Source organism: Myotis brandtii, unplaced genomic scaffold (assembly GCF_000412655.1).
Source record: "Myotis brandtii unplaced genomic scaffold, ASM41265v1 scaffold1169, whole genome shotgun sequence".
NCBI lineage: Eukaryota > Metazoa > Chordata > Mammalia > Chiroptera > Vespertilionidae > Myotis > Myotis brandtii.
Genome location: NW_005354047.1, coordinates 443,301 through 466,043, shown reverse-complemented (window position 1 = coordinate 466,043; position 22,743 = coordinate 443,301). Strand labels below are relative to the sequence as shown.

General features: G+C 46.9%; 1 protein-coding gene across 1 annotated transcript in view; it reads left to right on the top strand.

The window, feature by feature from the left end:
* AFF3 (AF4/FMR2 family, member 3) overlaps positions 1 to 22,743 on the top strand; it is a 420,422-nt gene that overhangs the window by 282,987 nt on the left and 114,692 nt on the right. The window contains exon 9 of the mRNA XM_014529775.1: positions 8,580 to 8,631. Coding sequence (XP_014385261.1) covers positions 8,580 to 8,631 — 52 coding nt within the window. The remainder of the gene's footprint in view (positions 1 to 8,579; positions 8,632 to 22,743) is intronic.

The window sequence follows — 22,743 nt, the reverse complement described above, 5'->3', positions numbered from 1 at the left end:
CCTTTAAAAGATCCCGGGTGATTGCAGTGCCCAGTCAGGTTCTGAGACCACTGTGTCCTATGGTGCTCAGGCAACATGTGAGGCCCGTGTAGCCTACATGCATTTGCTAATTAGGACGCTAAGCTTGGTTCTCTTTTCCAGTCCTAACAGCTTATCTGTTCAAATAAGTCTCTTAATTAGGGACTGTCTTAGCAATTAACTTGTCAATAACAATAGCCAAAAAAGTCAAAAACATGTATTGTGAACAAACGACAAATCTGAGCCTGCTGTACAAGTGGCCCTTTTTGAGTCAATGCTTTCTCACTCTCAGTGTATCAGTTAAGTCCTGGCCCATGGCTCAGCTGAAGCGTCACCTCATACACCCAAAAAGTTGTGGGTTCGATTCCCGGTCAGGGTGCATACCTAGGTTGCAGGTTCAATCTCTGGTCCAGTCTCTCTCACATCAATGTTTCTTTATCTCTCTTTCTCTCTTCCTCACCCTCTGCCCTCACCCACTTCCTCTTTCTCTAAAAAAAATCAATAAAAACATATCCTCAGGTGAGGATTTAAAAAAAAGTTATCAATTAAATATGCAAGTCATTTGTTAGCAAACAGAATAGGCAACCAGCTTACTGATTAACTGACAAGCAATTCATATCCGACATCACACACTTGAGCCAAATCCAAAAGCATCTCAGTTCCCTTCTGCTTAGGGACAGAGTCCCCTGCAGAGAGGGTGAGGGGAAGAAACGCCCGCTGTTGGATCTGTGCCCTTGACAGAGTCCTATGACCTCTCGCTGGTGTCTGCTCGGAAAAGGGCCCTGTTTTGCACACACTGTACTTGCCTTTGTGACGCCTTCCCAACCTCATCCTCTAATACCAAGAACAGCGAGTTCAGAAAGTAATTTTCTAGAAGTCCTTGTGAGGAACAAGGACAGGGATTATAAAACCATCTTTGAGGAGAAAGCGTTCCCTATCAAAGCACTCTTGCTAGAGCCTCGGTTGTTTTTTGATAGAAATCATCAAGTACCCACAACCCAGTTTCCCTGAAATTCTTTCAGGAGGAAGCAATTTTCAGGTCTAATATGTTCGGAGAATGCTACTTTATACCGTGGTCCGCATTGCCCTAAATCAGCGGTTCTCAACCTGTGGGTCGAGACCCCTTTGGGGGTCGAACGACCCTTTCACAGGGGTCGCCTAAGACCATCGGAAAACACATATATAATTACATATTGTTTTTGTGATTAATCACTATGCTTTAATTATGTTCAATTTGTAACAATGAAATTGGGGGTCACCACAACATGAGGAACTGTATTAAAGGGTCGCGGCATTAGGAAGGTTGAGAACCACTGCCCTAAATGGAAAAGACGGAGCATTTTCCTGTTTTTACAATCACCGGAACTGTGTGTGGCATTTTACATCTTTCTGGTGGAAGGAGTCTTGGGATGTTCAAGGGGTGTGGGCCCAGCGTTCCATGTCCCCCAGACCGAGAGTTCCCTCGGGGCGGCCTGGCACCTGCTACAACTGCAATTCCCAGAGAGGAACAACCAGCCAAGTTTTAAAATTACACAACTAAAACCCAGAACACCTGGGACATTTCAAACAACTTCAGGGAGAGGTGTCTGTACTACATCCAGGAGAAGTGGGGGCCGGCAACCCGGGGGAACGGGTGGACAGACCTCCCTGCCGCGGTCAGCCTTGCCCAGGTGCAGCATTTGCGAGGCCGCCCCCTCTTCCTGGGCCGGGACTCAGAGCATCCCCTTCCTGTGGTCACTGCAGCTGTGTGAGGTTCCCCTCCAGCTCCCTCCGCATCCTCCAGCAGTCTTCCCAGGCTCCCACCCATCGCTAAAGGCACAGACCCATGGGATTCAGGCTGCAGAGTCACTTTATCCAAGCTTCATTTCAGAGAGGTGGAAATGATGTCGAGAGAGATGAAGTGGTTTTCCCAGAGCTAGCTAGGGACAGAACTCAGACTCACACGTAGGCTACGGCTGCCATTTCAGGACTCACCCCCCTCCCCACACTCGGTACCACTGACTGTGTCCTTTTATTAGTGTTGAGCTTCGTTTTCCTCTGATTTCCCTTTGTCCTGTGTTAATATACCAGATGTGGGTCTAGTATATTGGGAAAGCCGTTGCTCACTTGAGATTTGCTTTTTAATATATTTTTATTGATTTCAGAGAGGGAGAGGGGGAGAGAAGTAGAAACATCAATAATGAGAGAGAATCATTGATTGGCTGCCTCCTGCATGCTCCCTACTGGGGATCGAGCCCGCAACCCAGGCATATGCCCTTGACCGGAATCAAACCCACGACCCTTCAGTCTGCAGGCCGATGCTCTATCCACTGAGCCACACCAGCTAGGGCTCACTTGAGATTTTGAAGGCAGGCGTTCATCCCCTGTCTCACCAGGGTTTGGCAGGTTTTCTAAGTGAGGTTGCTTTTCCCGAGGTTCTTAGATGGTAGGAAATGAGATTCTGTCCCCAGGTAGGTGGGCCTGTGGAGAAGGTGGGAGGTGGACTCCGTCGCTTATACGTCCGCGAAAAGGACCGTTGGGACTTACTGTCCTGAAGAAAAAATAAGATCATAAGCAGAAGAGATACGGTGCACCTTTGCCCGGGATCGACCTGGCAGAGCCAGACCTTTTGTGTTGTCATTGACAACCAGAGCAGACCCTGGAAAGAGAAGTCCAGGAAGGCAGTGTGTGTGAGCAAACGCCGTCTGTCTCCCTCGGAATCACCGTGGCTTCAGAAGATGTAGCACTGACACCCAGATGGGAAAGCACCAGAGTGGGGGACTCTTAGGTCACCAAGACCACCCCTTTGTCTTGTTCTGATTCTCCATTTGCTTCCAGACTCAGTTACTTCACGTGCCTCGGACCCACTGCATCACAGTGTGAGCCGACCCTAGACTTCCTGGTTCCCAGTTAACTGGAGTGGCACGAGCTAAGTTCTCCTAAACAAATGCAGAGAGGAGGTGGCCACCAGTGATGAAAATAAGCCAGGGAGATGGCAGCACTGACCCGGACTTCAGAATAAAATGAGTTTTACAACTTTCCCTCCCGTGTTCCAAGCAGTAGAGATGATGGCTCGGGGAATGCCTTCAGAGGGGTGTACTTGCATAACACATAGGCTATCATGCATTGCTAATTGCTAGAGGAGATATTTGCATATATGAATATGCTTAATGGGGAGTCATAAACATTTGTCTTTGGTTTTAAATCTCAAATAGGGGGAGACAGTAGTAGCACCAGCTATAGAAACAAATCTGAAAATCAAACAGCCCAATTAAACTCAGATTTTTAAAAAGCCATTAAGATATACCTAAATGAAATGAACTTTAAAGGACTAAAGGCATCATCTGTTAAGAGCCCTAAATGACAAGTAATTCCAGGGAAATCCTGTTAATTAAAAACCACTGCTCTGTGAAATGACCGCCGTTACATGTGCAGGTGAAGTGCCCCTGCGCAGCACCTGTAAGATACAGATGAGCCTGAGACGCAGTTGGCCATCTGTTAAGGGCAGGCGGCTACTTCTGCTTCCTGAGAATGCTGGGCCTGAAAACATAAGCACCAGCTACAACATACATTTGCCTGTGGCTCCATTAAGAGTAGTGCACACGTGGAAGTTACCATAATCAAATGGAAGTTGCTGGGTTGCCTTGAACCCACCTTCCTGAGCTGAAGGGAAGATCTCTTCAGATGAAGCGGTTGGCTCTGTTAGAATCACGTGCATCTGCGCGTCGCGGTTATCCGCTCTGAGAAGTGGCTGGGAAGGCAGTGCTGGTTTGAGCGCAGTGTGTGAGGGGAACCAGCCCTGGCAGTCGGGTGCTTCCATGGAGAACGGTCCCACCCGGTGAACACACGTGTGACTTAGTCAACGGTTGGGAGTTTGGACGCCAATGCTGCCACTGGTGGTGAGACCTAGTTCCCACTCGTCTCCCCCTTCCAGAGAGAGGCCCCCCGAGGGGCGCCTGGCAGAGCAGGCCCCATCGCACCCTTTCTTCCACACGGCTGGTCCATACAAGAAAGCAAGACCATTCAGCCCACGGCTCAAAACATGCTGATCCTCCGCACCAGGTGCTCTGGTGCAGACTCGCAGGGCGGCCTCAACGGGCGCTGACTTGTGCTCCTGACAGCAGTTGGGCAGCTCCCCGGGTGCTCAGGGCCAAATCTGGGGTCTCCGCCCTGCTGGCTGCTCCTCTGCTGTCTGGCATTCACTTGCAAAGTGTGACCTTACTGTCTTTTATTTCAGTGTCCCTGTTGTCATCAGGCTGTGGGTCCTGCTAGGGACTCCTGGCCCCGAGGCTGACCACGGGATCCCAGGGCATGTCTCCTTGTGCACTCAGACTGATGGACATGCTGTCTGTCTTCTGTAGACGTAGAGTCACCTCAGATCAATCAACCACAGCAGCAGTTGTAACCCCTCCACAGCTTCCAGAGAACATACTTTCTTTGCAGAATGGCCTGAAGTAGAGCAAATGGTTTAGTTTGAAGGCTTCGTTGCAGAAACATCTTTGCCTCCTAAATTGTTTACCCATCAAGTTTCTTAAATGCTCCGCAGCTTTAGTCACCCTCAGAGGTAAAGGAATGTTAATAAAAGTGAGCGTCTATAGATGCTCCTCCTGCGCCGGGTTCTGTGCTGAGCGCTTCCCAGGGATCCTGTACTGACTTCTCTGGTAAAGCCTTGAGGCAGGTGTCCAGTCACTCGGCTGGTTGAATCTCAGAGCTGGACTCACTCAGCCTGGGCAGTCGCTCTGACCTCCGGGCCTGCTGCCCAGCGTGCCCACCTCAGAGGATTTGCTGTGGGGATTGACTGAGGGGGTCTAGACAGTGCTCAGCAGGCCTGGCCAGAATCATTCAAACTTGAGAGCTGCTGCCCTTTATCAGGAGCTCAGACACCAAGAAGGCTCTGGGGACGAAGGGGCGGGGCTCTGGGGACGCAGGGGCGGGGATCTGGGGACGCAGGGGCGGGGCTCTGGGTGGTTGGCAGCATTAGCCGGGGTGCCCTGGTGAGGGGTGGAGGGGTGTGGCGGGGTGCCAGGAGGGGTCCCCGCACACCCCTGCACTATGTGCAGGTGACCCATCCTAAGCTGACCTCAGCCTTCTGAGCATCAGAATTGCCTTTTTCGAAAACGTCATTAGAGGTCCCCACCCCTACCCCATGGCCTAACCAATACTTAGTTTGCACTTCCTTTTACTCTTGGTTTAAAACTTTCGTTTGTGTGGTTCCTGTCTATTGCACCTAGCCCAGTCTTTCCTTTTGAAAATGGACAGACGATAGCCGTGTTGTTTCCTGGGCGGGGCGGGGTGGAGGCAGGGCTGCAGAAGCCATGGACCCGTTTCAGCAGAGGCACAGGCCACAGGCTCCTTGCCACACCACCCGACAGCGCTTAGGATGCCATGGCTGTCACAGCTCTCTTTTCTCTGGCCATGGTTTCTTGTTCAGCTGTAACCTCAAATAGACTTCGCACCCTCCCCGCCCTCCCCCCCCAGAGGCCACTCTGATATTTCCAGCATTAAAAGTGGGCACTTGATGAACATTACGCCAGAATGAAGTGCGTGAAGGGAACAAGCACTGTGCCCTGGAAAGTTGAGTCACAGGGCTCTGCTGTGACCCTCAGAGCCAAGCAGAAGGCTGGTCAGGCTCTAGGATGGGCTGAGTCCCAGCGGCCTCTGGTGTGTCTGCTGGGGATCAGGCTCCAGGTGGCAGGGACTGGGTCTGCGTCTCTTGGGTTGAGAACAGCAGCCAGAATTGCGCTGGGTTGTGTCTGTTTCACTCAGCGTTTCCGTTGCCCTTTCCTCAGATTCAAGATATTCTGAAGTTTCATTGGATTCTGACTTCTCTTGAAGTCTTTCTTGAATGCAGAGTATTCTTACATTTGATCCTCAATTATTAGATATGAGCCAGGATATATTTTGTAAATACGAGTGAGAGCTTCGGTGGTAGGATGATCACTGCCCCCAAAGCTAGCTGGGTCTCCTGCTTTTCCTCTGAGCGATGACCAGGCAGGTGAGTCTCACTGCAGACCCGACCCGAGGCCAGAGGTGCCCCATGCCTGGGACCAGGGGTGTGAGAGGCTTGTCCACACATTTAGCACATGCTTAAAACAGACAAAACTGAGCTGTTCTCTGTACCTTAGAAGAGACCCTGACGCACTGTTTTCACGGTTGTGGTTACTGTTGGCAGCGCCAGCTTCATGTGGTGGCCGAGTCACTCAGCTGGTGTGCAGCCCAGCTAAGATCCCTTGCTTTGAAGGGTTTTGGGGTTTCCTGCTCCGGTTGACAGTGGCCTTCAAATTTGTGCACACGATTGCCTGGATAAAGATGAAACTTCTCAGTCACCCCTGACAGGACTTCCATGTAACAACAAGGGGGTTGTTAGCAACGATTGTGTGTGTTCTCCCCTCCCTTTCCCTACCCACTGACAGGACCACCCACACGTAGAACACCCAGTGCTCAAAGGGCAGTCTGTGAGATTAAACCAAACTGCAGTTGGCAGTTTGCCCCAAAAGAGGGAGGAAGGGCTAGAGGCAAGAAACTGGCCTGCTTCTCTGGTATTTTTCATCAGAAAGGCATGTGTACCTTTTGGTAGGAAAACAGTCTTGGGGAAGGTGTCCTTAGCCCAGCCAGCAAGCTGGCACTGTACTCTGTCGTCACTGTGCTAGTCATCAGGGACTCAAGGACAAAGAGAACACCATCCCCTCCTTAGCTTCTTCCCAAACAATCCTATATAATAAAGATGTAATATGCAAATGGTCATTATACCGTGAAGCATAACGACCGACCGCGTAAGGACCGGATCACAGATCAGCAGGAGGGTGGAGCAGCGAGCTACAAGTGGGCAGTGGCGAGCTACAGGAGAGGGCAGGGCAGCAAGCTATGAGCTAGGGGCAGGAGGGAGCTACAGGAGGGCGGGGCAGCGGGCGGAGAGCTACTGGGGGGCGGCAGCAAGCTACTGGCGCACGGATTCGTGCGCAGGGCTACTAGTGCTCTAATAAATCTCCACCACGTCTCCTCTTGGAAGCCGGGGGTACGAGTTCCTGAGATCAAGGGAAATGAATGGCATGCCAGACGGACATAAAGAGCAGTTGGGGGCACAGTCTTTGCTCTACAGTCTTTGCTGCTGTTTTGTTTGTTTGCTTGAGGTTTAAATAATGAGCGAATGAGACTTCTCACTACTGGCAGGCAGCATAGCCGCAGCCTGTGAGGACGTGGACGTGGCGTCCCAGCAGCTGTGGCTTCAATGGTACACCATGGTTGCTTAGCAATTCCTCGGTGGTGATCTCAAGGACAATACAAGAGTTTTCCTACTTTCCAAAAGAGGGGCAGATTTATTTCCTAGACTTATGGAATCTAAAGCAGATTGGACCTTAGAGATTGCCAGGAATCACCTCGTTTTATGAACAGGGGAGTTAAGTGACCTGCCCTAAGCATGAAGCCTTGGGGCAGAACTCTGCCCACGACCCATCCTGGCAGGTCTTTCTCCCAGGTTCACCCCAAAAGTCACCGAGATGACTTATTAAAATATTCAGAGGAATATACTGATGATGGGCTTTTAAAGGGATCGAGGCACACTCTAAGGGACCGTCTTTGGAAGGTGACTGAGGAGGAGAGTGAGGCCTTTGGAGCGCAGGGGCCCAGGGCCTTCAGACCCGCCCCTGGTGCCCCAGCCTGCGTGCATTTCTGCTGTGGAGCACACTCCTAAGTGAGATTTCTTTTGAAATGACTTAATCTGAAAACTAATATTCTGTAAAGAAACAATTCAGTGGTGCTGGTAAGAATATCATTTTATCATCATCAGAAATCACGGGGCTTGACGTGTTTTTTGTCTTTTGTCTTACCCTTAACTTTTATGGGCCCAAGAGTGTGCTGTCATACAGATCTGCGGGCACGGGGGAGTTGCCTTCGGAGTCTTCCCGGAAGGTCCCCTCTGATTCTCCTTGTCCGGCAGGATCTGTGGCAGGTGTGTCCAGGTCTCTGCGGGTGGGAGCCCCGAGCGGCGTGGCTCACCCTCTAGCGCAGTGGTTCTCAACCTTCTGGCCCTTTAAATACAGTACCTCATGTTGTGACCCAACCATAAAATTATTTTCGTTGCTACTTCATAACTGTAATGTTGCTACTGTTACGAATCGTAATGTAAATATCTGATATGCAGGATGGTCTTAGGCGACCCCTGTGAAAGGGTCGTTCGACCGCCAAAGGGGTCGCGACCCACAGGTTGAGAACCGCTGCTCTAGCGTGTTGTTTGCTAGCTAGCCTCCGCAGCGTTCCCCTTGGCCCTCTGGTCCTGTTCCCGTGAGTGGCGGTGGACACGGAGCACAGCCGCTGCCACGCGGAAAACCTTCGCAGGAAACGCGCCTCACGTTCTGGAAGCACCCCATCTCCCATCTCATGCTGTGACTGCTGTGAGCGGTAATTTTCATGACGTGGCCGTGTGTTGCTTCTAGGTGCATCACAGGAAAAGGGCTTCAAACGAACACTTTTCCAAATCAGTACATCAAACAGGCTTATGACTGAAACGTTGCTTGAATTCAGATATTTTGTTGAGAATTATTTGAATTTGCTAAGCATCGGTACCTCTCTGTTCCCTCTTCCAGAATGCTAGAAGATGACCTCAAGCTAAGCAGTGATGAAGAGGAGGGTGAACAGGTAAGTCCCCTTGGGCACTGTGCTGTTTGGGCGTGGTGCAATGACGCCGACCTGGCAGACCGTCCGGACATTAGCTGAGTCATACAAATGCTGAAACGTGGGGCCCACGATGCTGGGCGTCCTTTGCTAATGACAATGTTTGGTGCCGTTGGGAAAGTCTGTTAAAATATCTTGACCTTAATTTCCCTTAAAACAGTAATTTTGTGCTTTTTATGGCATTGAAACCAACAGCGGCTATTTATAAGAAGGCTGGCTGGGGTCAGGCTTCAGAGGGGAAGCCTCTTTTTCTGGAAAGCTGACTGACCTGCTGGCGATCAGGCGTGATCCTAACCTCATCGGCATGCAACAGGCAAGCTGTCCGCATTAAATATTGAGGAGTCTTATGCAGATGTTATTAACATTGAGAAGACGCAAGCGTAGAGGTGAGCTACAATGATGAATAAGAAAGCTTCATGCTCAGAATAGCCCGTTTGTCTTAAATGATAAATGTGCTTGAAATGTTCTCCTTTGGTGTTGATTTATCAGCTCCAGACATTAGTCGGGGCTTTGTAAATACTCTTCTGATCAGTCAGTTAAAGTGAAAAAATACCCACTCAACATTCATCACTTTCACCTCTGCGCTCCAGGCAATGCCTGCGTTTTAAGGCATGTTTGGAAACACTAAAGACAGATTTCCCTACACGGTTTCCTTTTTCTTGTTACCTGTGCCGCATTTTGTCAGTGTGGATAAATGTAGGAGGTCTGAGAACGACTCGGAGAGGTTTTTCTAAGTCATTTTTACGTGCACTACAAGCCACGTGTGCCGTTCGGTCGCTCTTGGGAGAGGGAATTTTACATAAAGGTACCGCGGTCCAGGCGCAGGCGCTGTCTAGACCTGCGGATGGGAACAATGCACAGAGAGTGTGCAGAGGTGAGAGGAAAGTGAAAGGAAACCTCCAGGAAGAGCGGCCGAGCAGTGTGGCTAGGAGAGCAGCGAGCGAAGCGTCTGCTCACCTGGTGAGAGGTGGTGAGGCACCAAAGAAGCAACTACGCGTGAGATTGAACTCGGTGCATCTTGAAACTGGATTGGCAAGCGGAGGGAACCCCACGTGGAGGGAGGTGAACTGAACCCGGAGGACCACTCAGGGTTCTTGGAGACTGCTCGCTGGTCCCGGGTGGAGACACCAGGGCGGTCAGCCGCCCATAACACAGCCACTGTGCTAGACCTAGAGAACAGTTCTCGTCTGGGTCCTCGTCTGTGTGACCATAAGCAAATGATTTCATCTGTGTGTGTGTGTGTTTTCCCAGGGAGAAGTTCACATAGGTGTGTTGTGGATAAGTCACATCAGACGTGGAGATGCTGTAAACTTCATATTGGAAAAGGGATTTACCGGCTATTTCATTCCACAAGCCTTTTTTAATTAGGAAAGAATTTCCTGAGTTATTTCCAGGAAATATTTCCACTGCAAACTCAATTCTAAAAAACTAGTTATCAAAGATGTTCTCTAAGGCAGCAAGAACTTTGAGTTGACTCATCTTGCTTTATTAGTGACTTCTTTTCCATTTGTAGACACTGATATTATTGTATTGTGATTATAGTGTCAGATCCTTTATTCTTGCATTTAGTCCCTATGTGTGGGCACCTTCCCACCTTTTGCAATGAAAGCAACTGACAGAATGAATGACTTTTATACAGTAATCTCCTCTTTTTAATTAAGGCTTCACACAGTGGTTGTGTGTGGTAGCTTCAGGGATTGCTCTAACACTAATTATATTATCTGGCTCTAGCCTATAATTATACCCTGGCCTAATTACAAAATCGTAATTTCCATGCTTCTCAAAAACTCTAATGATACGGTGTGTTTTTTTCTCTCCAACACCAAAATACGGTTGTGCTGGAAAAAGTGGATGGAGCCTGGGCACACGTGCGCGTACTGCGTGGCTCTGGCATTGGGAGATGATTAGACAGTTAACACAGTTGACTTTCAGACATACTCAGAGTTTGTCCCTTAACTCAAATATTTCAAAAATATATTGTACATTTCCCAGTCTTGGTAAACATAGTAAACGAAAATGCTTCATCTTTTCTTCCATGATGCCTGGTTGTCCTGTGAATATTGGTCAACAGCCTGGACATCACAATAAAGCGACATCTACAGGAGCATCAAGCTGCAGTGCCTGCTGGCCCTTCCAGGAGGGTCCTCAGGCCCTAGTGCAGTGATGGCGAACCTATGACACGTGTGTCAGAGGTGACACGCGAACTCATTATTTTGGTTGATTTTTCTTTGTTAAATGGCATTTAAGTATATAAAATAAATATCAAAAATATAAGTCTTGGTTTTACTATGGTTGCAAATATCAAAAAATTTCTATATGTGACACGGCACCAGAGTTAAGTTAGGGTTTTTCAAAATGCTGACACGCCGAGCTCAAAAGGTTCACCATCACTGCCCTAGTGCGTGTGAGTGCTCCTGTCCAGTGTTTGCTTTGTCCTCACTGCCTTGGTGCCCTCAAGGACAAGTAGACAGGCAGTGTGGTGGGCAAGCACGGGCTCGGCATCCCTGCTCCCTGGGTTCCAGCCCTTGCCCTCCGACTCAGTAATCCTGCAACCTTGGCCCACTGCCTGGACTGCTCTTTGCTCAGTCACACTATTTGTAAAATTGGAATTAACTTGAGGTCCCCAAAGCCCGCCACTCCCTCAGAACTGTGCTTCCCTGCTATCTTCATGTCACCAGATCCAATAGGCTTTTTATTGTTTTCTAGTTAACTTATAATTGAGTGAAGCACACATGGAGAAAAGGACATGTAACCTAAGAATACAACTTGATGAATATTCATAAACCACACATTACATCTAAACTACCCATGTACAGGTCTCTTGGAGAGCAGTTGGGCCATAGAGTGCGTGCACGTTCAACTCCAGTAGGTTGTCCCAAACCATTTTCCAAAGCGGTTGCACTGCTGACACTCCCACCGGCAACAGAAGAGAATTCCAGTGGCTCCACATCCTCACACCTGTTATGTTCATGAGGGATATTGTTCTTAAGGCTTTTTTCTTTGTATCGTCTTTGTCTAGTCTTGGCAGAAGGCCAACACTGGCTTGTAAAATGAACTGAGACGTGTCCCCAGCTCTTCCCCATTTTTGAAGAGATTGTATAAAATTGATGTTAATTCCTCTTTAAAAGTTTGTCAGAATTCTTCAGTGAAACTTTGTGGGCCTGGAGATTTTAAAAACTTATGAATTCTATTTTCTTTCTAGTTAAAGGGTTATTCAGATTTTTTCACATTGGGTAGGTTATGTGCTCTCCAAATAATCACTTCATCGTTTCATTAAGTTGTCATGTGTGTACAATTGTATCCCTTTATTGTCCTGTTGATGTCTGAGCTATCGTGATACCACATTTTATTCTTGATACTGACCTTTATTTTTGTCTTTGTCAGTCTTGTTGGATGTCTATCAATTTTATTGATCTTTTCAAACGTTTGTTTCATGGATGCTCTCTATCAGTTTTTCTGTTTTCGGTCTCATCGATTTCTTACCTTTATTATTTTTCTACTGCTTGCTTTGGGTTCATTTTGCTCTTTTTTTTCTAGTTTCCTGAGGAAGCTGAGATTATTGATTTGAGATTTGTCCTCTTTCCTAAGATAAGCATTTAGTGCTGTATATGCACTCTTATCACTGCTGTGGGAACCCTAATCAGAGTACGCCTGATGGTAAAGGCCAATTTGCCTTGTGCATGTGCAAAGGCAATGACACAGCAGTTTTACTGTACACAATGCACAGGTGTACCTTTCTATAACCCAAATATTGATGTCACTATTTGGCAAGAAGCCTCTTTTGTCTAAGTCAGTATAAAGATACTAGAGGCCCAGTGCGCAAAAATTTGTCCACTCAGGGGAGTTCCTCAGCCTGGCCTGTGCCCTCTCACAGTCCAGGACCCCTCGGGGGATGTTCACCTGACGGCTTAGGCCCGCTCCCCAGGGGATCGAGCCTAAGCTGGCAGTCAGACATCCCTCTGGCAACCTGGGAGCCCTCGGGGAATGTCCAACTGTGGCCTAAGCCTCAGATCTAAGCCACAGTCAGACATCCTTAGCACTGTTGAGGAGGTGGGAGAGACTCGCGCCACCGCTGCTGCACTCACAGCCGTCAGCCCAGCTTGTGGCTGAGCAGAGCTCCCCCTGTGGGAGCGCACTGACCACCAGTGGGTAGCTCCTGCGTTGAGCGTCTGCCCCCTGGTGGTCAGTGCGCATCATAGTGACCAGTCATTCCCGGTTGTCCGCTGTTAGGGTCAATTTGCATATTACCCTTTTATTATATAGGATATTGTTGACCAGCCGGTATGTGGCCGCTTTGTAGGGCTGCTTTAAAGAACTGTTTTATCAGATGGCTCCTGATTAGCAATGGCTACTTGGTCTGCAAGAAAGTCTCTCCTGTATGCCTGGGACTGCTCACATCTTCTTCCAGTGCCTACTGACTGTGGGGGTACATTTGTGGCATCCAGCTAGGGCACAGCTCCTAGCAGAGAAGGAGCTGTGAAGGAGCTGTGCCCTAGCTGGATGCCACAATGTTGAGATGTAGTTTCAATGTCATTCAGTTCAGTGAGACTTCCTCTTGGGCGTGGGGATTATTTAGAACCATATTGTTTCATTTCCCAAGTGTTTAGAGATTTCCTGTCATCTTACTTGTATTGATTTCTAGTTTGGTTCCATTGTGGTCAAAGAACACATGCTGTGTCATTTCAGTTTTTGTGAATTTATGGAGTAATTTTTATGCCCAAGATCTGATCTGTGTTGGTATCTGTTTCGTGGGCTCCTGAAAGAATATCTAATCTGCTGATGTTAGGTGGAGTGTTCTGTAAATATCCATTATATCCTGCTGTTGATGTTGCCGAGTTATTCTATATCCTCGCTGACTTTCTGTCTAGTCACTCTGTCGATTGTTGGAAGAGGAGTGTTGAAATCTCCGACGTTAATTGTGGATTTGTCTGTTTCTCTTTTCCATTCTATCAGCTTTTGCTTCACATATTTTGAACCTCTGTTGTTTGGTGCATAACATTTTGCGTTTCTGTGTCTTCTTGGTTAATTGCCCCTTTTATTGTTGGAATGTCCCCTCTTTCTTGGGTAATTTTCTTTGTTCTGAGGTCTACTTCATCAATGCCGCCACTGCTGCCTTCTTTTGATTAATGTCTGTGTAATGGAACTAATTCCATTCTTCTACTTTCAACCTACTTATGTCGTTATATTTGAAATGAGTTTCTTATAGACAGCATATCATTGTCATATTTTAATCCCCTTTGCCAATGCCTATCATTTAATTGATGTATTTAGACCATTGCATTTGATGTAATTATTAATACATTAGTGCTGAAGTCTGCCACTTTATTTTTATTTTCTGTTTGTTCTTTTTCTTTTCTTTTTTTTTCTTTTTTTCTGTGTTCCTCTTCCTGGCTTCCTATAGGTTTCTTGAACATTTTGGGAACTCCATTTTTATTTATCTATAGTATTTTTTATTTTTATTGTATCTCTTTGTTTAGCTTTTGAAGTACTTGTTCTAGGTATTACATTATATATACATAACTTTTAGCAGTTCACTGGTGGTGGCATTCTACAAGTTTAATCTCCTAGTATCCTATAGTTATCTCTGTCACAGAATTGATGCTAAGTGGATAATATGGGACTTGGTTCTCTCTTCCTGACTTCTTGAGTGAACATCCAGAATGATTCTGCACCTTACTCACCTTTATTTCCCTAGTGAATTCATGGCTGACTGATTTTTTTAAAATGTAAATCAGATCAAGTCATTTTTACTCACCTTTATTTCCCTAGTGAATTCATGGCTGACCGGGAAGTCTCCTCTTCCTATAACCAGAGCCGCACAACCACCCTAATCTTCACTGTTTCTCTCCCTTTCTTCTTTTACTGAAAACACTGCCTTCCTCTTTTCCAAAACCCATCCATCTCCTCTTCCCCACCTCCCCACCAGAACCACTCATTGGGTGAACAGTGACCACCACAGACCAAGTGTACTTGGTCCTTTCAGCCTCTCCTCTTACCAGAAGATGTACAGCATTCGGCCTTGAAAACCATCGATCACACACTTTTCTTGAGGTGTCTCATACCAAACTCCTGCTTGTTCCAGCCCCTCTGGCTGTTTCTTCTCAGGCTTCTTTGTTGACTGCTCTTCCTCTACCCAACCTCAAATGTTGGAGCCTTTGAGCATTTATTCCTGATGTCTCCACTTCCTTCCCCCACTCTCTCTCTTCCTCCCCCTCCCCCCTCTCTGACTGAGTGGTCTCATGATTCCCATGATCTTCAATGCTTATATGCTTACAATTTCTAAAGTTATACCCTCAGCTCAGCGCTCTCTTCTGAACTGCAGACCTTCTTGCCTCTCCCACTTGGACGTCTCGCATGCATTTCATATTCAATATGTGTCAAACTGGACTTCTGGTCTTGCCACCGGTACCCACCCGCACCCAAATGTGAATGTCCTTCTTGTGAATGTTTCCATTTCTGAACACGGCACTGCCAGATGTGTGCCTTGGACTCCTCCTTGACAACTCCTGTTCCCCACGTAAATGCTAGTTTTAGCTCTAAGTCGTAGAAGTTCAGCCTCCAAAACTAAATACTAGTCCATTTGTCCCTTTTCATCCTGGCTAGTATAAACCCATCTAGCATATGTCTATCCCTTCCCCTCTATAATACCACTTTCTCATACTGATTTTTTAAACATGTAAATCAGATCAAGTCATTTCTTGATCTAGAACAGCGGTTCTCAACCTGTGGGTCGCGACCCCTTTGGCGGTCGAACGATCCTTTCACAGGGGTCGCCTAAGACCATCCTGCATATCAGATATTTACATGACGATTCATAACAGTAGCAACATTACAGTTATGAAGTAGCAACGAAAATAATTTTATGGTTGGGTCACAACATGAGGAACTGTATTTAAAGGGCCGGAAGGTTGAGAACCACTGGTCTAGAATCTCAACTAACCATTCCACTTGGGATAAAATCCGGAGCCAACACTGCTCTACACAGCGTGGCGCCCCCACTCTTCCCCATCACTTCGCATTGAGCTCATCCGTGGCACTTCAGCCACGGGGGCCTTCTTTCAGCTCCCCACCCCCCCAGCAAGCCAAGCGCAGCTTCCTCAGGGCCCCCAGCGGCCGGCTCCCTCATTATTTCCCTGACCAGCACCTACTCGTCTAGGAAGTCCAGCATAGCTTTCACGTCCTCAAGAAGCGTCCCCGTCCCCTAAATTGGACCATGGTTAGCTCTTCTCACAATGACCTTAACCTTTCAAGCCTCATGACAGTTGTAGTTACGTGTAATTTTTACTTTTTAAACTATCTTTCTCTACTGACGAGGCAGGGACTGTTTCTGGCACAGCAGAGACGCTAAATTGAGTGAGTGCACAATGTGGAGATGAATAGACAGTAGTTGCTGCTGTACATTATCCAGTATCAAAGATTGCTTTTCTCTACCTTTATTTCTTTACCCAATACTGATTTTTCAAATTAGATCTATCCAAGGAGCAAAGGTGCTGGCAGAGAAGACCAAACATAAGGCCCAAGATCCTAGGTTGACTGTGGAGTGATGCACCAGTAAGCTACCTATTTAGGAGGAAAGCATCTTTCCAGGTTCCCTGGAAATGTCTGTAGCCACTTGGTAAACAGCTTAACGCCAAGCCATGTTGCAGTTATACGTTTTCAAACGTTTTCTTAGACAGAAGCCTCCGAAGCCAGGAGGTGGGTGTCTGCACAGCCTTCCTTTGCGAGGAGAGCAGAACTTTGTGACCTTAGAGCTGGGATTGTGACAGGGTCTACCCAGAGAGCTTGGAGATATCATTGAAATGGAAGCATGTTCTCATGTTTGCTCCTATAAATTTCATACTTGATGAGGTTCGAACTGGGAATAGGATAAACTATGAGAACCAGTTTTCTTGTTTGTCTGGGTACGTGAAGGACATGTGATACTTGTAGCAATTTGTTTGATCTCCTTTCCTGTAACTCTTGGTTTTTGAACAATTCCAAAGAGCAGTGTTTCCCTGGAGGGATGTGAATAAGTTAGAAGGTTGAAGACAAAATTATTCCTGAAGCTACAAAGTACCAAAGGAGTTTTTAAATGCATTTGGAAGGGAGATGAGAGTTGTATTGCATGTGTTGAAAAGGACAGCTCTTCCGGTCATGTCAGGCCAGGCTCGGGAGGAGGGACACAGCAAATGTCTAGATGAACTTACAGCAAAGGCATGAGGAGAGGGACAAGGACTGAGGCTCTCGCAAGGAGCAGCCAAGCTGGTGGCCGGTGAGGGCAGTGTCTCCGAGATGACAAATGTGTCAGCGTGGAGAAAGGAAGGGAGCAGGGTCCAAATCGAATGGCGACATATGTGCCTACAGCTCTTCCAGTGATTACATTATCCATGCATATTAGGCCGTCTTTTCATTTTAATTATAGAACTGCATATTTCTCTGCAAATGAGCACGGGTTATCCACTTACAACTGACAATTTTAATTTTGCAGGCCATGATCATTGGGTAAAGTCTGTAGAGGGAAATTCTCCCACTGGCATAATTTACTCCTCACCATGAAGAAAAGTTACCTTTTAATCCCCAATCAATATTTGGAGAGCACAATTAATGTAATAGATATCTAGGTAGTTAACATCAATCTTCAAGTTAAAGAGCCAGTTCCTGTCTTACTTGAATGCATGGAGTACTAATCGTGTCTCTCAGAAGGAATCTCAGTGTGAACGGAAAGCCCGGCTGCACCGGAGCTGCCAGGATGGCTGGCTCAGCCGCACGTCTTGCTCTTTGATGCTTTGGGTTTCTCCAGGGGGGACACGGGAACATTCCTGTGTCAGGTCTCTGCTCTGTGCCATAGAGCTCGCTGGATAACCAACAGCAGTGTGGGGTGTGTTAGTGAGAGCAGATTGCCCATTGCAGTGAGTGCTGTTCATTTTTTCCCTTGTTTCTTTCTAATATGACTATTGCATAACAGAAAGCAGAGCTTTTAAAAAGGAAGCTCTGGCCGTGCCTGTCAATCAGCGACCAAATGCATTGGCTGCACGACACCCAGACGTGGACCACAGCACAGGAGGATCAGCAGCCCCGCTGCGCTGCCCTGGGTGCATTTTTCTTCCCGGGATCAGCTTGGTTGATGCTGGAGCTCTTGGCCTGTGAAAATTTATTACCCACAGAGTCCATCTGCATTCAGGCGGCCAAGTCTGAATAAATAGAGTCGTTGTGCTTGTCTGGGCTTTGTGGCCAGAGTTCATCCAGTCGGCTTGACATTCACATCCCAGGAGATTCATAAAAGCCAACACCCTGGTATGTGCTCTTGAATCCTGCCAAAACTGTGCAGAATTATATAAACAGGAGTGGAGGCAGTAATCAGGACCAGGTTTGAGGGGCAAGGCTCCAAAATCAAGTTTCTCCCTGCGTTAGAAATGAACTGTAGGGTAGATGTTATTTGGAGTCAAAACAAGAGCTACAAAATTTTTACATAAAAGTCATTCGAGAATAATCTTGAATGCCTACTAAGTGCCAAATTGTACAAGACGCTGGCTTGTTGGTCTTGATGAATTCCTCATTGGTAATATTCATTATAGTAATTTGTCCTCAGAAATTGGAAGTAAATTTTAAATATCAGGAAATGCCAGGCCCTTGCTTCAATGCATATACACACCAAATATCTAGTATTACATGGATATTAAACCTAATAGCAAAGTAGAGAAAAAGGTAGTTTACTTTTGTGTTCCTGTTTAGTCTTGCACAGTTTAACCGTACTGACAAATTGGTCCCTTTTTAATGTGGGAGCAGAGCAATCACTCTAATTGAAAACAACTGCCTGTCAGAGCTTCGTCATCTGCACATGAAGGAATCACTCTTGGAACCTTCAGTCACAACCACTGAAACCCACGTGTTCAGCAGAAGGCTTATGTTTATATGTTTAAGTTCTCAAACTTAGTTAAGTAATTATATTTAATCAGTAAAATTTTACTGCCACCATAGGCAACTTCAAAATTCTCTTAGGATGGCCAATTTTATTATATCATGCCATTTTTTCTAAACATTGGTGAAAAACACTAGCGTAGGTGGAGATACATAAAAATGTAATTGCCTTTTTTTTCTTGTTAACGAACTATAATCTCCCAAATTGAATGGTCAACCAGCTTCAATGTCACTGAGCACAGATGTAAAAAGGCCCACACCCTGTTTCCCAAAATGTTTTCTCAGACGCCCACTGGGGACCTGACTGAGATTTATGTAGATGTGGTTGTGTCCAACCAGCCTGGACCTTAGGACGTGCCTGATTTCAGTCTGAGGACCCTGACTAGAAATCGGGAAAATGAAAAAAAATGATATAAAAATCATAGATGATTCATTAAATTTGGGCAAACATATAGTTAACACAAAAATGAGAATTATTGCTTTGTCAAGTTGAAGAATTCATGAAAGGAGAAACATTTTTTAAGTTGAGCATTTCGTTAATGGTGCACGTCAATGCCACCCAAGTAGCCCCTGCAGTGGGAGCGCAGAAGCGGCTGTGTGTGTTACTGACAGGCGGCTCTTCTCACTCAGCGCCAACAAGGCTGCTGTGGGCAGAGGGGTGGACTCCTCCCTCCAGGGGACGCTCCTATCTAACGCACAGGAATAGTCCTTTGTCCTGTGACTTGAATGGTGTCTTCCTTCAATAGCTGTTTCCAGAAGTATAGCCATTCAAGAGTGGGTGCTCCTGCGAGTGCATGCTGTCACTCCTGCCCAGGCGTGGGTGCTTGCATGTAGCAAAGGATTCCCTAAATCACTCAGGTGTTTGGTCCAGCTCTACACTTGGAAAGTTTGGTTTACATTTGTGTTTTTCCAAGTCTTCATGGGGCTGGTTATCTCATAAGCACAGCTTTTCTCAGGAGACGCTCTTAGCCTGTTATTGCTACATGGAGCATAATCATTTGTGGTAATTCAGCACCCCAGACACTCCCCAGTGCCATGCTGACCAGATCTGCAGCCAACAGGTTGTGCTGAGTGAAACAAGGCCATCTTCCAGAAGTGGCCAGACAGTCCCCCGAATGCCAGGCCACAGCCATGGTCCTCCGCAGACTGCACAAGTGTGGGGGTGCAGGTAGCCGGAATCTCTCTCTGGGAGGTCTGGTCCAGCAACAGGTCTCTGGGCACCTCTCCTCTCAACCGGGACTTTATTCATAAAAGTCCAAGGCCATTCAGGAAGGGCATGAGATTACAACATATTATACATGAACACACTTTCATGCACTAGTATAAACCATAGCAATGGTCACTTGAGAGGTGAAAAATCTAACACCAATAACAATAATAACACAATGAGAATAGGTTCAGCTTTCTCTTCTGTTACATAATTGATTGGCAAAGTGCAATTTTGAGAATGTTTCCTAACCATTAATTTTGAATTCTGTCAGTTTCTACCTTCAACTATTGTTATTTTTGTCTGAGTAAAAGAGATGTTTAAGTGAAACATAAAGACAGACTTAATTTTGGTTCTTCAAATGCAGGTTGTATGTTTAACAAAACTATCAAAACATTGATGTTCCCTCCATCTTGCCTTTATACGAGAACAAAACAACATTTGCATCCCACAACTTGGGCCCCAGTTGCATTCCTAAGAGCAACCACCGACCAAGGTCAGTGGAAGGTCAGTGGGACTCCACCAGGCACCCTATTGAGGCATCATAAGAACTTGGTTGAAAGCTCCAAAAGGCATTTGGCAGACCCAACAAAATGGGAAGCGACTAAACCCCGTGCCCCCGCTGTGCCCAAGATGAGCATCATTAATGGGCCGTTGCCATCTGACTGTGCCCAGGCCCGGCCTGCTCTGAAACTGCCCTGGGAGGTGGGTGCCAGCAGCACGTGCTGCCCCAATCCCTGAGGAGCAGCCACAAAGCCAGGGTGGAACCTGCAGGACTGGGGCTGCATCACGCTTCACCCCAACTTCACCTCTACTCCCAGGAACAGGATTTCAGACCCACATGCTGTCCATAGAGCAGCTCCAAGCAACCAGCCACCACCAGATCCGCGGGTTATTCTAGTGAGTTTGCTTTCACTTTGAAATTGTAGGTGCCAGACAAGCACCTGTGCGCAATCACACACACACACACACACACACACACACGTGCACTCACACACACGCGCGGGCGCGCACTCACACACATGCGCGCTCACACGCGTGCGCGCTCACACACGCATGCGCACACACACATGCACGCTCACACACATGTGCACTCACGCGCACACACACACACATGTGCACTCACACACACACACACACACACACACACACACACGCGGAAGGCACTACAACCCTGTCAGTGCTCTGTCCGAGTCCAGGGCTTTCTGCCGCTCTCACAATTCTGAGAATCACCCACCAAGCCCGGGTTTCCTGCCACCACCCACCAGCGCCTGAGAGTCCGCAGTGGTCCTTGCACCTGCCCGGCCCTGGCCCAGCAGCTCTTTCCTTATACTATATGTAGTCCTGCCGTGGTGAGGTCAGAGGTGGAAAGAATTCTTCCCCGGGAGCTCCTGGCAAGCTCTCAGATAAACAATGTGATTCCACCTGCGAACTTCCTGAGAAGATATCAGTCTCAGAGTCCTGAAACCCTCCTGTCCCTCCGCAAACCCCTGTCCAGGAAATGCCGCCAGCACTTCCTCTTTAGCATCCCCTGAGAAAGCTCACCCGGCGTCTGTTAGCGTCCTCAGCGTCCACTGGCTCTCTTTGTGCTGAAACTGGCAGAATTCAAGATCCGCCCAGTCCCCTTCCCTTCACCCTCTGTGCTGACACTGCAGTGGGGCAGGGCTGGGGCTGGCCTTGCTGCTCTGTGACCAGGAGCCAGCCAGCCTTAATGTGCCAGGACAGAAGTACTAACGGAGATTAGTGGAAAATATTCCATATTGATACAAGTATATATTACAGAGGCAGATCTGGGTGTAAAACTATTAAAATAGACATTTTTACATCCTCCTTCTTCCCTTCCTGTTCCCCTCAAAAGTGTTCTTTCTTTGCATTACTGACACTTTTTTAAATGCTCATTTCAGTAATCGGAGAGGTGTACAGGAAGAATGCAAGACCATTAATTTTATAAGAAAAGGCAAGGAGCTAATTATAGAAAACAGAACTCAAAGGTGGAGGAGGAAGAGAGAATGGTGGGCTGAGCTTTGGAGGAAAGGGTGAGGAGGAGGGAAGGAGGCAGAGAGAGAAGGCACTGCCACCAGGTGGGTGTTAGAAAAGAAAGCTGAGTGAGAAGATTCTGAGGGGGTTCTCCCCGTTGAACTTCTCTTGTCAAGAATCTTTGATTTCGCCCTAGTGGTTAGAGCATTGGCCCCCAGACTGAAGGCTCTAGGGTTCGATTCCAGTCAAGGGCACGTACCTCAGTTGCAGGCTCCAAAGTTTCTCCCTGCGTTAGAAATGAACTGTAGGGTAGATGTTATTTGGAGTCAAAACAAGAGCTACAAAATTTTTACATAAAAGTCATTCGAGAATAATCTTGAATGCCTACTAAGTGCCAAATTGTACAAGACGCTGGCTTGTTGGTCTTGATGAATTCCTCATTGGTAATATTCATTATAGTAATTTGTCCTCAGAAATTGGAAGTAAATTTTAAATATCAGGAAATGCCAGGCCCTTGCTTCAATGCATATACACACCAAATATCTAGTATTACATGGATATTAAACCTAATAGCAAAGTAGAGAAAAAGGTAGTTTACTTTTGTGTTCCTGTTTAGTCTTGCACAGTTTAACCGTACTGACAAATTGGTCCCTTTTTAATGTGGGAGCAGAGCAATCACTCTAATTGAAAACAACTGCCTGTCAGAGCTTCGTCATCTGCACATGAAGGAATCACTCTTGGAACCTTCAGTCACAACCACTGAAACCCACGTGTTCAGCAGAAGGCTTACGTTTATATGTTTAAGTTCTCAAACTTAGTTAAGTAATTATATTTTATCAGTAAAATTTTACTGCCACCATAGGCAACTTCAAAATTCTCTTAGGGTGGCCAATTTTATTATATCATGCCATTTTTTCTAAACATTGGTGAAAAACACTAGCGTAGGTGGAGATACATAAAAATGTAATTGCCTTTTTTTTCTTGTTAACGAACTA